A 15599-nucleotide genomic window follows, 5' to 3' on the forward strand; every position below is an offset into this window, starting at 1 on the left:
AGAGTTTATAAACTAATTTTGATCAAAAGTAAAGAAGTGGTAGCAATGGTTAAATGTAGATTGTGGATTAAGCACTAAGAACATGCAAATGCTTTGCTGGTTCATCTAAATTGTAGAAGACCACAGATTTAACCATTTGGATTTTTATGTGTTCTCTTTAATAAGTCAAATTTCAAGTATGTTTTATTTAGAGTCTGGTTTTTTGATTTTGAGTATTTCAAGATGTAAAGAATAACCTATTTTAATACACACTAAACACTCATTGAATTGCACTACGTATTTTACATCTATTTGAAATGCAAACCTTTGGTAGGTCCTTTCTTGTTCTGCATGGCCTGCTGTTCCTCTGTAATATTCAAGCGTCGGACCACATCAGCAAGGGCAGATTTGAGCAGCTGGATGTCATCTTCCTGCATCTGGACACGCTGCTCCAGAGAGGCAATGCGATCTGTTACCTCCATGCTGCTTGCAGCAGAGGCACTGTCATCTGAGCAAAACAGCAGAAAGAAAAATGCATTGTCAATAATGTACAGCCATCAGGGAGTACCTTCCATAACTGGCTGCAGGTAAAAAGAAGGCTTTCCTCAGCCCTGATGACCTCTTGAGGAAGAAAGTTTTCAAGTGACCAATAGGAAGAGATGGAAATAAAAATAAATAACCAAATAAAAAAGATGAACACTTAAGTCAGATGTGATGACAAGATTGGCTTCAGGGTCACTTGTTAATTGGGCCCCACTGCAAATTATCTACATGTCTGAACTGCAGTGATCAATCATCAATCATCCCCCTTCACTGTTCTGCTCAACACAACATTCTGACACTGTCAGGCATCCAGGTAGAGAACTACATTTTCTGACACGCTACATACCCTTCCAGAGTTTTCCTTCTCATAGATGTGACAGAGATACATTATACATATGTAAGCTTACCCTTCTTCAAGTTATCATCCACAGACTGGAGAATGGATACTAACCCCATCTGCTGACTCCTAGTTTATACCACCAGCTTTGAGAACATTCCCTCTGACTGAAATAAAAACCTAAATAAATTCAGAATTACTCAGTAATTGTACTCTAAGCCTGCAAATTCTTAAAAGGGTAATTACTTTGCATACAATGAATGCACCCATTATTTGGAAATAACCCACAGAAGCTTTAAGCCTGCAACTCCCTGATGAGGACTGCATGTTCTTTCTACTCAAAACTAGTAATAAGAATATTTTTCCTAAATGAGCACTTTTGTTCCACTGCAGTTCCTATCACATAGAAACACTGTAATTTCTTACAATATTAAGTTAGGAAAAATAAGAAGAAAGGAAGACAAAAGGAACACCAAAGATGTCTAAGTCAGTACCAATTAGAGGAAAAAAAAGTACAGCTTTTAAAGAGAACTGCAAACTTTTATTTAACTAGGTGGCTTTGAAACCTAAAAACAAGTTGGGTACTAACTTCCTGGATCATGTTCAGTAATGTTTGTCATGGATTACAGCTTTCAACTGAAGATTTGATAAATTATCCTCTAGAAAAAATGGATATTTATGCTACTATCTGCAATCATAATTGACCTCTCCCTCACTCCTAATGCAAGTCTGCAGCATGGATTTCTTCTGTTAAAGCTGAGCTCTCTTTGTGAAGAAGCTGGTATTTGTTTTCATTTCTTGTGTCCTTATTTCTCCTCCATTGCAAACCAGAGTTTTCCACTTATTTTGTAAAAGGGCGTAAAACGAAAGTTAAACGGTTTGTGCATAATAACTCATGATGAATTTTAAAACAAAGTAAGTGTTTCAAAAGGAAAACAACAGTGTCTGAGTACATTTAAAAGCATATCCAACATACTTGAAATCATAAGGCTCTGGGGGAAAATTGCGTTAAATTTTTTTTAACAATCAACTCATCTCCAAACCGCCCCAATACAGATTGTTTTTGACGTCTGTTAATCAGCTGAGTTTTGGCTTCCTTACCCTTCACACCCCCAACAGCTATTTGTGGTTTCCAAAAGCTGAATTAAAAACAACTCAGAAACAATATAATGATATTGACAGTCCATAAATAGCCACAGGCTAACATAGTTTAAATTTTGATTGTTAATTCTGTTATAGGATCTTCAGGACTTATTTAAAATGTCAACACTAGGATATTATTAGGTTGAACATAATAGCAAGGTAAGTATCTGGTTCTGAATTAACCAAATCAGAACTCAAGTTCCTGAAAAATGTTGAAAAACTTTCTCCATGACAAAGCTTTCCAAACTTTGCCCTATTCAGACTTCTGCTCAACACAGGACTCTTGTCCTGCAGCTGTTTCAGGTAATTAGTCCCCAAACTCAGATTAGCAGCAGTGCTGGCAGCAGTATGAGCTGCCTGCAGAACTTAACCTTTCCTCATACAAACAAAAGCCCCACGGTGCTCTAATGACTTTACACTTCAACTCAGCTGGAAATAACATGGATTAGCATACTGGACAATAGGCAACCAAATCAAAAGCTTGATTTAACCAATACAAGCCAAATTCAAACTTCAGCCATTCTGCCAAATTCAATACGATCAGGCATAGTTTTCCTCTGAATTCAGCCAACAAGAAAGAGCCAAATCTGCAAATCAGGGCAGAGAAGAAAATCCAGGGGAAAATCAGTTGGTGTTAAAACAATTCTAGCCCTTGTTAAAAAAGAAAACATCCTCACTAAAGTATCAATTTCAGTAATTTTTAAGTGCATAGAAACAGTAATTTTGTCCAGACATAAATCTTCAAGTGTTAAATCAGTGGCACTGGTTTATTTACATTCCTCTAAGAAATCACTCCCACTAATAACTATTAAGATGTCCAGCTCTCTCCCTTCTTCCCCCTTCTCCCAGCTGCCACTGTGACTCTTGCCCTCGCACCCTCGCTGACCAACAGGCTACCAGCAAACCCCTCCTCTGCTCTCACTCAGCATGTCTGTGCCTTCCACTACCATCATTCTTCCAGGTGCTTTGTAACATAACCCTTATCCTTTTCTGTAACCTACAGCTTGTTTGGTTTTTATGGTGGCTATCCATCTGGATGTAGTTCCCTACCAAGGGCGCAGAAAAGAATAAACTTGTAATAACTTTCAGGAAGATTGAAGACAAGATTTCTTCCAGTCCAGTAATACTTCACTTTGCCTCTTCTTTGCATGCATATACAAGAAAGCTAGAAAAGAGACAGAGAATACAATAAAACTATGTTTTCTGAAGAATGCAAAGCTCAATTATAAAATAAGCATAACCTGTTTGTTATGAAAGTGGAGGATGGAACGTTCTTGCCATTGAGATCATTGTATCCCAGTATGTTGAGCAATGAAGTTGCAACTTCAACACAGCCAAATAAGCCAAGTGGTATGGTATCAGATGAGAAAAAAATAATTAATGCTACAAACTAACAAAACAACAACAAGAATGTCACAACAGACGTCACCTATTCTGCCCACACAAGCAAGAACAGTATTGTTAGCCTAATCTGTGACCTGCCTGTGCAGTGTACCATCCATCCTCACAGCAAAGGACACTTGCAAGGAATATTTTAGCACACATTTGTAATGCAATTTGGAAAGGCATATGAAGGAGATTACAAATCCAAACAAGTTGTCTTTAAGTGTTAGATCTACTTATCAGTCACTACCACCCCTTGCCCACGGACAGGCAGAAAAGACATTGTATCACCTACATGGGTAGCATCAACAGAATTTATGATTACCTCTTTTTATCAGTGGGAAGAAAAAAGACTTTACAGCAAAGTTTATGCAACATGTTTTAAGAAATCTGCAGTGAGTCATTTTGTACAAGCATTCATTCCTTTTCATGGATTTTAAGGCAAGTCTAAATCATTAGTATCAAACATGCAAATTATAGAATGGTTTGGGTTGGAAGGGACCTTAGAGATCCCAGCCCCACTGCCGCAGGCAGCAAGTAAATCTACACCTTGTGAGATAAATGCCACCTACAACGTCTAAAATTAGATAAAATGAGGAGGTATCAATTCAGATGCCTGAGTTTTCATGGTAATATGTATTTGTGGTAAAACTTGGAAGGAAGAGTAATTTGTTAGTTTTGCTTTGCTGAGATTCTGCAGGTTTCAAAGGGAATGCAGCAAAAAAAGTGAATGTACTACAGGCCCCTCTTTAAATTTTCCAACCAGCTAATCCATGATCTCATAGATTGGAAAGATTTCTCGTGGCAAACTAAAAGACAATACTGAGTCAGATGATTAATCTGCTTCCAGAGTGTACTCCAGTTTTTCAGCAATTTATTACTTGAGCTTAGCCAAATGTGAAGAAACAGCTGAAGCAAAGCCAACAACAGGACATGTATGCTGTTTACAAGAATGATTGCAATACTATTTCATTGTATGTAGGCTAAAGAAAAATTATGTACTTACACTATTAGTTAGAAGGAAGCCTATTAAAATGCATACTATTTTATATAATTTTTACCTTCTTAAAAACCTAAATCTGGACTGTACCTCAACGGTGTAGGAAATAATTAAATAGACTTGCCATTTCCCTCAGCTCCACCCATCCCCCCAAAAGAACTACTTAATTAAACATATTCCACCTTTGAATTATGCAGACATTAATTTTGAGGCTGTCTTGTTCAGCTCAGACCATGGTAGTGGACTGTGCAGTAGAAACATTAGGTACCAATTCTCAAAGGACTATCAAACGAACTTGAGTTTATTCAATCTACATGGCCTCTTTGGAGCACCAATTAACAGGATAAAATTATAACCAAGTCCTTCCAAACTTGTTAGCAACTGCAGTTGCTAGACACTTTTATAATACATTCTAAAAGCAGCATCTCAAAGTATTTGCAGAGTTGTCCCTGTATTTAGACACTCTGCAGGATATCAGGAAAGAAAATGTAAGCCTTCTGAGGATAGCAAATTCCAGCGGTGGTCTTTGGCAAAAGATGATGGAAAACATGGCAGTGAAAAGGCAGCATCACCCACACATAGAGAATCTCTTCTTCTAGTATAAAGATACAGATTGTGCCAGCAAGCCTGAATTGAGCTCAACCAGTAGGAATATTTTCTGTCACTGAGAGATATCAGTAAGTGTGTCACGTTCTGCACTTCTCCTGAAATGGGTCAGTACAAGTATTTACATTCCTTGGAAATTGCTATGAAACTTCAGGGCCACTACTAGAGCCTTATGAAAGATATACGTGGACAGAAAGGAATTCTCTACCCCCAGCACACAGCAAACTCTATGGGAGAACACAGTAGCTGCTAAGAAAGCCATGTCACCAAAGGAGAGAAAGTTAAAAACAGTATTTAATTAAAAATAAGCAAACAAAACCCTACAATCTTGCAGATGAATTAATACAGGGAGATCTATAGACTGAATTCGACCCAATATACTAGCAAGCAATTCAGAACACCAAAGATGCTACACTTCCAGAAACATTTTTCCACCCATATAGGCCATGGTTTTCTGAGTCCACTAACTGCAAAACTGTCAGATGTGGCACAAGTTGCTCAGCACACATTTGGCAGCTTCCCCTTCTTCTTCCCTCATCATCCCTGAGACCTCATGCAAGTAATTGAGAAACTTGAACTTCAAGCTCCCTCAGAGTCACATTACCACCAACTTTCAAACGGCCTCTCTGCTTCACCTCTCTTGAGGCTGCATGTTTAGCTTGAAACTCCAGGAGTGCAGAAAAACATCCCTCTGTGGCAGGCATCTCCTATGTCTTCAAAATCCTGCCCTCCCTTTTTAGTTCATTTCATGCATCTTTGAGTTTGGGGCACAGAAGTCAGACAGACAAGTAATTTGATAGATCCAGTGTGTCTGAGTTGACAGCAACAGAGAGAAAAAGGAGAACAGGGAAGAGAGACAGCCATCCAACTTCTCGCAAAATGAACACAAGCAGTTCACTGTGGCACAGGAACAGGGGAACACAGCCACAACATTGCTGCCAGCTTCAATGCAAGATCTGGAAAATACCAAGTATTCTCCTTTTAGTGATATCTGTGGCATACTGGCAGCTGTCCTTGGTTTGCAGACCAGAAGACCCTCTCTACAAGAGAACAATGGGAAAATAAAACAGCAGGTTTAGTTCCCTTTGACAACGGCCACACCAAGCTGCTTTGTTTAAAAGATTAGTGTTGACAGTATTTCACAGATTGAGTATCTTTCCTCCGTTCACTTTTCTAATGCAAAACATTGTACTGTACCTGAAACACAGCAGCAGCCCTTCAGGCTTGTCTCCTGGGGACAATGACAACACATATGGGTAACAGCTTATCATAAAGTCTTGGTACATGCTGGACTAGGCTGCTAGGCTCTGTTTTGACCAGATTAGAGCTTTCCACTGTGAGAAGCAAGTGGATTTAAAGCCCAAAATAATGTTATCCTATTTAATCTTGTTATTTTGTGTGGTTAGAGGGGGGAAAACAAAAAAGACAGATTTTTTTAACTACAGATAAAACTGCAGATACCGTTGCTTTACCTCAAGTTCTGTAAATCAAAACTGGTTGTCAGCTGAATGTCTAATCTTCTTAACTTTGTTTTGCTATAAAAGGATATATAATAGGATAAAAGTACAAGCACCATATATGCTTTTTTATCTGGAAAGTTTTGATTATGAGGAAAAAGAAATTACATCTAATCTATATACACATACCATTTCTGAACAGGTAGGACAACTTTTCCATTCATTCCATATTCTAATGCATGCTCCTAAGAGCAATTAGCAATGCAAGGAGATGCCCTAGTTGGGTACAATCAGGTACATCTCACGTTAAGTAATCTGAACAGAGAGATTAGTTTTTCCATGTCCTCACAAGGTATGTATGTGTAGGAGGAAATGGGAAGGAGACAACTCTTACCCACACATCCACCCAATGCCCTACTCTGGACTGCACTGGGAACCATATTAACAGTAATGTAAAGCATCATCTTTTGAGAACAAACCACTTCTAAACCATTCTAATTAAAAATTAATAATACAAATATTTGTTCATCTACTAATATGGACTACAGATGGTTACTTCTGTGAACAGTATATTCCCTCCTCTAATACAGATAGCTATTATAGTCCCGTATTTATAAAATCTTATTACTGTATTTCCCAACATGCAGTGAGGAATACCTTGTCCTTTTACAGTTTTATCACTAGAAACTTAAAGACAGGGAACATAATTTCCTAAAATTAGAGGCAGAATTCAAAAGGATAAATCCATAATAGCAATCATCACTCAGAGCCTCACAGCTGGGTGCACTGCATTCATTAACAAAATGGGAGAGAAGGAAACGATCTTAACACAAAATTCTCAGAAAGTTCCTTGTGGCTAATTAGTCAGGAATCACTGCAGCAAAATTATAAGCATGTGCCCTTGACCTGCCTGTAGCTGTTGACCTATTGCTAGCAGCTTACTAGCTTACTTCCTTTTTCCCAAGCAGATGGCAGATGAGCTTCTACTTGGAAATCAACCAGTTAAAAATTATCTTCCCCAATAGTGCTTAAGAGGAAGATGGAAGGAATTTTTGAAACATCAATAAATTAGAGGAATTTTCCCCAGAAGAGGCCTATCAGTGTAAATGCTTTACAGTTCAGAGTTACTGTGCTGGATCTGCTGGATACAGAAATCAACAGAAAATGTTTTAACCAGTTATAATTCCTCCACATTACAATGGGATCAGCCCATACCATTAAAATAACTCCCAAAAACCAGCACTGTGAACAGAAACCAGGGGATTAAAGATGACCTTCTGTAGCATAATATTCATGCAAGGATAGTAATTTGAAAAAAGTGACTCCATGGCATTTGTCTGGAGTTAAGAAGCTGAAGATACAGATAACACAAACTTGTAAATAAAGGACCTAATAGGGTAATTAAGGCAGAATAGCTGGGTGCGTTTTTCCATTTTCTGTTCTCAGTGATGTGCTGAGGATGTGCCTGTGTCACACCCTTAAGAATAAGAGAAGGAAAACAGGCTGTGGAACATGGGGGAACGAACATCTACAGTGGCTCTCATCTCCATGCCACAGCTATGCCTCAATGTCCAAGTCATCCTACAAGAGCTTACATGATTTAAGGTAAAAAGACTCCTGCTTTCATTTAGCCACTGTTAGACAAAAAGAACCAACTTAGATGCAAGATTTGCTTCTCCTAAATGTGTTTTAATCCACATCCTAGAGAAAAGTTGATTCACACTAGCAAGAAACTATGAGGTATATCAGCCAGTAGCTGATCTGCAGTTAAATGCAGCCTTTATGTTACATCACAGACATCACTACATAAACATTTAAGAAACTAGTTAGGTCAGCATACATTTCATCATTTTCCTAATTTCCATATTCAATATTAAAATGAAAATGATACTCAAATTTATTTGGATCATTAACTTTTTACCTATATTTTTCTACAATCTGCATTTTAATGAAATGTATAATCAAATTGTATATGTTTTTTCAAAAACAAATTGAAAACAGTATTAAAATTCAGAAATACACAAGCAAATAAAACAATTTTTCATTTAAGAAATTAAAGATTTCATAAACTAAGGCTGCATCAGCAGCAAGTAATCCATAGTTACCAAATTGAAATGTTTTGTCTTATTTCATAAGTGTATCCTCTGAGAAAGAAGAATTGGAAACTCTCAGCCTCTAATCAATGGCATTTCTTTGTAAGATAAAAACCACTCCCAAATACTCTGCATTTACATTTCTTAGATGCTTATCAGCTTTATTAATTGTTTTCTGTAGACTCAAACTAAGGGACATAATACAAAAAGAACAAAACATTCCTCCTGCACCTGCAGAAGGGGTCTTTGATGTCTAAAGCAGATTTATCACTTTTGCAAACTCTGGTTACTTGCTCTCAGCTAATGGTTTCACTTCCAGCACTGGTCTGACTTTCCTTCAGAACTTTGTATCTCATGAATATTTTAGTTTCAGAAATTAATGCAGCATAATATTAGACTTCATTACAGGTTGTCACAAAGACAAATCACAACCTAAATATTTAAAGGAAAAATTATTTCAAATTGGGAAAACTATTTTAAGTCTTCTTTTAAAACCTGTCTTGTTCAGTATTGTCTCCCACAGTACATGTACAATTTTTTCACTACTGACAGTTAATCTAGTCCTTTTGAGAAGTACTTGAATTAACTAGTAACAGCCTTGCTCGGATGGAAGAGGTAAAAAAGTATACAGGATGCCCATACCAGACTGGAATTTCTCCCATATTGTCCATTCTCATCTTCAATTAGGGTTAAGTCTTCCTTTCATTTAATTCAGACATACACATATATATATATAAATAGTAACATATTCTTTTATTTTACAATTTTCCCATCATGCATTCCCCACTCTCCAGCAAAAAATCTTTACTGATATTAATGCAGAAAAAAAGAAACTGCTCTTGCCAAGGACTCAAACACAGCCAGAGATACCATATTTAACAGTGTTAGATGTCCTGGTAATAATCAGGAAAATGACTGCTTTAAGTCTGTTCAGGAGAAGGAAGAAAAGTCCCTCTATTTGCTATCCTTAAATAAAAAAAATGAGTTCAGGTTTATTTCAGGAAACAGAGAAACATAGATAAGCTAAAAAATTTTTTGGTTTCAAATGCAACTTCTCTAAGTGAAGACAATTTGCATTCCTTTTAGCTGGGTTCCCTAGCATGAGATCATATTCCTATTTTTACCACAATGGGGTGCGCAGCATTGTCACACATTTCACCCAGCTGTGATGCCATTCCCAGCACACTGTGCCAGTGTGGTCCTGCCGCCCTGTGAGAGCGAACAAGTTGTACTCCAAGGCTTGCCCCATCCGCCAAAGCATTTGGCAATGCTACAAATGCATGTTGCCTATTTTTGAAAGAAATTCAGGCTTTTGTGGAGGAGGAGACAGAGAGAAACTATTTCATAGTTTTCACCTTGGGTGAAAAAAGTTTACAAATATGCTTTGATCAACTAATGTAATATTGTATCTCCCCAAGGCTACAGAGAACGCTCAGTAAAAGGGAAAGAGCCAGCAGATGTCTGATCTGCCCTTGGCTGGGAACAAGCCCCAGGCCAAGGTCCAAGCAGAGCCTGGCTCATGACTGTTCCTCTCCTTCAAGGACTTCTGGGACTGATTTCCTTCTGGCGTCAGTCAGTACTTCTTGAAACTATGAGTTTTCACCGGAGCGATTAGATGGGTGAAGGCTGTGCAAAGCAAATCCTTTTCCAAAAGCCATCTCCTTAGAGCACTGTGCTGAAGGACACTAGTGTGAACAAATCCTGCAGAAAGCCTGGCTGACAAGGCTCTTGTAGCCCTGCGATTATCAAGCACCTGAGCTTCAATCTTCGTGATAAGGTGGAGCCTATCAGCAAAGATAAACCTTTAAGGCCAACATGGCCACTCAGATTAAGGACAAAAGTTCTCTTACGCTTTCTTAGCTCTAAACATGGGTGGACCTCGCATAAGTCACACTTTTGTATCGAAGTGCACAGACACAAGGCAGGGCAAGTATAGCCATTTGAACTAAATTAATTTAATATTTTAAAGGCATCGTTTAACAGTACAATCTTTATTTACAATTCAAGCAGGCACATTTTTGAAAGCAGTCCTGAACACAGATTAGTGGTCTGTAAGTATGTAAAGATTGTTGCAGTGATAAGATTTGCCCAAAACAGCATCCAGGTAACAGTAAACTTCCCCGACACAGCACAGAGCAGTGACTTCCATGGGCACTAAGCCTAGCACCATACTGAACTTGAAAATCACTAGATTTACAGGAGATGGAAAAGGACTGAAGCTGAATGAAAAACATTTCTCCTAAATGTATTGAAGAGATAGTTCATAAAATAGCACAGCACATTAATTTTGTGTGGAGCCCCCGGTGGTGTAGAGGAAAACACACTGCACTGTCACTGCAGAGACCCGGGTTCGATTCCCGGTCGGGGCCCCTCCCCGGGCAGATGGAGCTCCTTAGCCCGTAAAGGCAATCCATCTACGTCCTGAGGACCTCGCTGCCACCGTCCAAGCGTGCTTGGCCCTGGCAGATGAACCTCAGGATTAAAGGGTGGGCTCAGTTCCGCGCACACTGTGTCTCACCTAAAAAATCCAATGCGCAGGCTGGAAGGTGGAAAGACCTTCCCCGGTTCTTCGTTCGCGAAGAGATTGGCCACCAACACATTAATTTTGTAAGTCAGACATGGCAAACAGGAGATTTTTCAAAATACCCTTCAGTTTAGCAGAAGACAGTCAAAATTAAAGCCTAGTAGAGTAAAGCTTTATAACAAAAATATTTAGTTACATAAAAGACACAAACATAATAAACAATCACATGGAAAGATACATAGATCAGGTGGTCATATTCCCAAAATATAACATGACCATTTAGGAAACACCCCAGAATTCAGGCTTTTTCCATGGCAGAGAAGTCTGACCCCCAGAGCTACAGCTTGTCTGGGCCAGTGACCCACCCTCAATGGTCCCATTTTTCTGATTTCACACCAAAAGCAAGCATTTCATATTTGCAAAGCCAAAAGCTGAAGAAGAACAAACCATCTGGCTGATCAGACATTCCCAGTTACACTCAAGCCAACAAGCATCCGCTGTAGCAGTGAGTCCCACTGAGGCAAAGGGGTCACACACACTGAAGCAAACCCACACCTCCCCTCTTTTCTTCTCTTAGCTGGAAACAAGGCAGCTCCATAAACTCCCTATCGAGTAAAATAAATAAATAAATAAATAAGAAAACAAACAAAAATCCCCCAAATCCACATAAGAATAACCCCAAACCCAAATATTTAACTGTAAAACATTTTGAGCAGTCATTCACAGACTGATAGTTCCTGCTTCCTTATTCATTAAAAAAGAAAAATTCCTAGAAAAATATAATTAATGGGTTTTTTACTGTAGTTCAATGCCCTACCAGCTCCCCTTGCATGAAGAAGGGAGGCTTTTGAACTGGATGTCAAATTTACTGGGTTATATTTACTGCATTTGAAATTTACATTAAATATGCTTATTGGATTTATTTGACTTCATGAAAGTCTGTTTTCTGAAATGAATGAGGTACAATTCCTGTGAAAATTACAGAGAATGGTGAAGTAATTAAAAAATCTTATGACACATGGATAAACCAATTTTATTTCAAGCTTCATTACGCAGCCTTAGTTCTAACATTTTCTAACTTCCTAGAGTTTAAAAAGGAAAGCTTAAGAGTTTTTCTAATTTTTCCAGATTTCCAACTTTCTATTTGCTTGCTGCTTCATCCACAGAAAAAAACAACATCAAGAAGAGTGCATTAGCATAGATCTGTACCAGATGATAAAAAAACCCATTTTGTTCCATGGACAACTTCCTACAGCAAAGGCAAGTCCCAAGAATTCCCCAAGCATTGGCTCATAAACTCTGCAAGAGACTATGCTCTCATGGTGCAGGTTCTGGAGGCTTCTGGTCTTCAACCTGCTCAGTGTCTGGTGAGACACTGGAACAGGTTTCCCAGAGAATCTGCAGATTCCCCATTATTAGAAATGTTCAAGGTCAGATTGGATGGAGCTCTGAGAAACCTGATCTACTAGAAGGTGTCCCCTGCCTCCACCATCAGTAAAATCTACCCAGCCCTACCCCTGCAGCCCTCAGTCAGGGTCTCCTCAGCTGTTCCGTAGGGCTAAAGACTCCACAGGCAGGAGTGGCAAAGGCTGGAGGACATTCAATTGGGATGCTGAGACCTGTACAGGAAGCCTGATTAACACCAGTGCTATGAGAGACTACAGCACACTCAGCAAAACGCCTGCTATTTTGGCAGCTCACATCTGATTTCTGAAAGAGTTGCAGCCTGGCAAACAGGACAGTGGTGTGGTGGAAAAAGGGTCTTCCCAACAGTGCTGAGTCCTCCAGAGCTCAGCTTGACCTTCTCTTGATAAATCAAGATGGTGCTAAAAATTTGCAGAGAAAATACTATCTAAAAAGTGGCAGCATGGACCAGGCTCTTGCAAGTGCCTCTTGACTGCCCACAGACAAGTCCCTGCAATACAGGCAGATGTGGCTGCTACCAACTCCATGGAAGAGATTGCCCCATATCTCAAGTCAGTACATGCAGGGATACCTTCACCTTTGGGAGCTGCATTTGGGAGCTGTGGTCCCAGGGCACGGAGTGAGTGCCTCCCACAAGCAGGTACTGAAGAGAGCTGGCAGCACTGCCAGGCTGGGAGCTCAGGCGCTTCAGCAGGTAGGAGTGGGTTCCTATTTGTTGTGAGAGGGATCTGGGAATCCAGTGTGGAGGTGGAAAGTATGGAATCAGGCTCCCAGATGGTACAGCACCCAAAACATGCACAAAACCCAACGCCTGCAGCCAGAAACATGAAGTAGGAGAGGGGGCAGCTGGCACTACCTGAACCCAATTCTGCAGCCACCAATACATTTGACCTGCTGACAATACCCTGCCAAATTAAGCTGAATATCCCCAAATCCCACAGGAATACTAAAAGCCACGTATTTTCTTCTGCTTTATGCATATCTCCCCAGAATTCATTTCCCTATGGACTAATTATAAAATTAATAAACTATAGTTAGGTCAAGGCCCTGCTTCATCTTCATTAACCCTTTGTCCACTCCTTCTCCTCCTCCTCAGTAAGAACTACAAACCCAATCTCCTCCTTTAGCTGTTCCTTCTTGTGTCCTCAACAGGTTGCAGAGGTAGGAAGAGTAATGTTCAGAATGTGGAGTGAAGGAAAAAAAGTCAGTTTGAAAGTGAATAAATAAAATACTATGTGAAACTGGAAGCTAATACGCACAGTTCTAAGATTATACCCATAATATGCTGTACTAAGAACTTCTTACTGAGGCAAAGGAGTTATTCAGAAATAGAAACGAGAGTGCCAGTAGCTTTCTCCAGCTTTCCTTGGATTATTTCAAACGGATACAATCTGTTTTCACTTTAAAACCTCTGCTTTGCACAACTGTTCAGAGGGCTTCATCTTCAGTGCAACATCACTTAAAGAAAAATGGATACGAACCCGCATATCATTCATATCTAATGCCTTGCCAACCCACACCTTCTTTTTACTATCTAATTATCATGTACAGGCCTGTCAAAAGTGTCAAAAGCTTTTTTTTTTTTTTTTTAAGCTGCTACTTCTATCATCTGAAAGATGTCATCACTTTTAACAATGCTCATTTCTTTTCCAAGGTTTGTGCCTACAAAAGGTCAGAAGAATCCCCTGGACTTCACTGCACTCTGTACCAGTCACCTTGGGAGGAGCCTTGGGGGACTGAGCTTATTTGACTGCTCCACATTTCCACTCCCACAGCTGTGGAAGTGGGAATTCTACTCATACGGATTGCACCATACGACAACTGACATTTAGTATGCAGCTCTCAACCTCAGCTCGCTGAAGGACAGGTAACAGGGACTCATAAGAGCAACAACATGTCAGTTTTTCCCAGCTGTAACTGGAAAAAAGAGGAAAGATTTCACAACCATACAAGTTGCTGACTTGTCAGTGGAGTCACAGAATTGCTGTTCACAGCACAAAATTAGTTTAAATTTTTATACAGGTACAACTATGTATGCAGCAGAACAAAAGGTACTGCAATAAACTGTAGGTAAACCCAGATCATCTACACTATTTTTAAAGATAAATGAAGTTTCCACTATAAAAACCCCTTACTACTCCATTTGCAGTAAAGATAAAGCTTCCACAGTGCACAGTCTCTGCAGCAGATGAACCCAGACAGCCTGGTAAAACTGAATGAATGATGGCTGCATAACACCAATTGTTTTTAAATCCCTTTATATATTTTTGTCATTACTAAATCTAGTAAACTTAGTTAATACAAACGACTGTAGTGCCAGAAGTGCTGGGAACACCCAAACAGAAAGAACCTGTCACAATCAATGCATTTGAAACAGTTTTTTTCGTCCCTTATGTATTTGTCCTACTTCTAATCCACTCCCACAAGATGCTTATTTTAAGGAATTCAGACTGGAAAAAAAGTTAGGAATAGCCAGGAAAAGGTGGCCTGTATCCATTTAATTCTTGGAGGAGGTACGTGAGCAGTGCCCAATAGCATCTGAAGAGCCTTGCTAGGAGAGGTGAAGGTGCTTGCTGTTTGGGATACAGACTGCCACAGACTTTGCAACTATTTGCTCACTGAGCATGGGACTCGCAGTCATCATGTAGAAACAGAACTAAAAAGATCCAAAAGCTTGGGGTTTTTCCCCTACAAATATCTTTCCTCTCCTCTTCTGGTACTTGTCAGTAGTCCACTGGGCATTATCTAAGAAAATTGGGCTGAAACACCTCCCCCTTGAATCTCTTGTTCCACTTCTTAAATGGATTAACCAGTTTATAATGCCATGTATTAAAACATTGACAAAATATATGTGGCTTTCCACACTACTGATTTTAGCAACTGTTCCAAATTAAAAGCAAACCACAAAAGAGACAGTTTTAGCAATTCTGTAATTTTAAGATCTTCACTAAAAATCAGTTGTTTCACTTGTGTTAAAATATCTGCATGATGGGAAGAAAGAAAATGTCAAAACCACAAACATTATTATCCTTCTCCTTGCCCCCAGAGAGGCTTCGGCCAGGCAACAGCTTCTTCAAAGCTTCACATCACGCATGCCTAGAGACTTAAA

General features: G+C 39.3%; 1 protein-coding gene across 9 annotated transcripts in view; it reads right to left on the bottom strand.

Moving 5' to 3' along the window:
- The window catches only part of EML1 (EMAP like 1), an 81294-nt gene that overhangs the window by 53488 nt on the left and 12207 nt on the right, over positions 1-15599 (bottom strand). For 8 of the 9 annotated variants that reach the window (XM_027897495.1, XM_027897506.1, XM_027897497.1 and 5 more), the window contains exon 2: positions 305-487. In XM_027897495.1, the coding sequence (XP_027753296.1) occupies positions 305-487 (183 nt within the window). Of the gene's footprint in view, positions 1-304; positions 488-15599 lie in introns of those variants that run through there. The other variant, XM_027897503.1, reaches the window with a different exon arrangement.

Source organism: Empidonax traillii, unplaced genomic scaffold (assembly GCF_003031625.1).
Source record: "Empidonax traillii isolate 1590-97213 ecotype Southwest subspecies unplaced genomic scaffold, ASM303162v1 scaffold544:size423439, whole genome shotgun sequence".
In the NCBI taxonomy this organism is placed as follows: domain Eukaryota; kingdom Metazoa; phylum Chordata; class Aves; order Passeriformes; family Tyrannidae; genus Empidonax; species Empidonax traillii.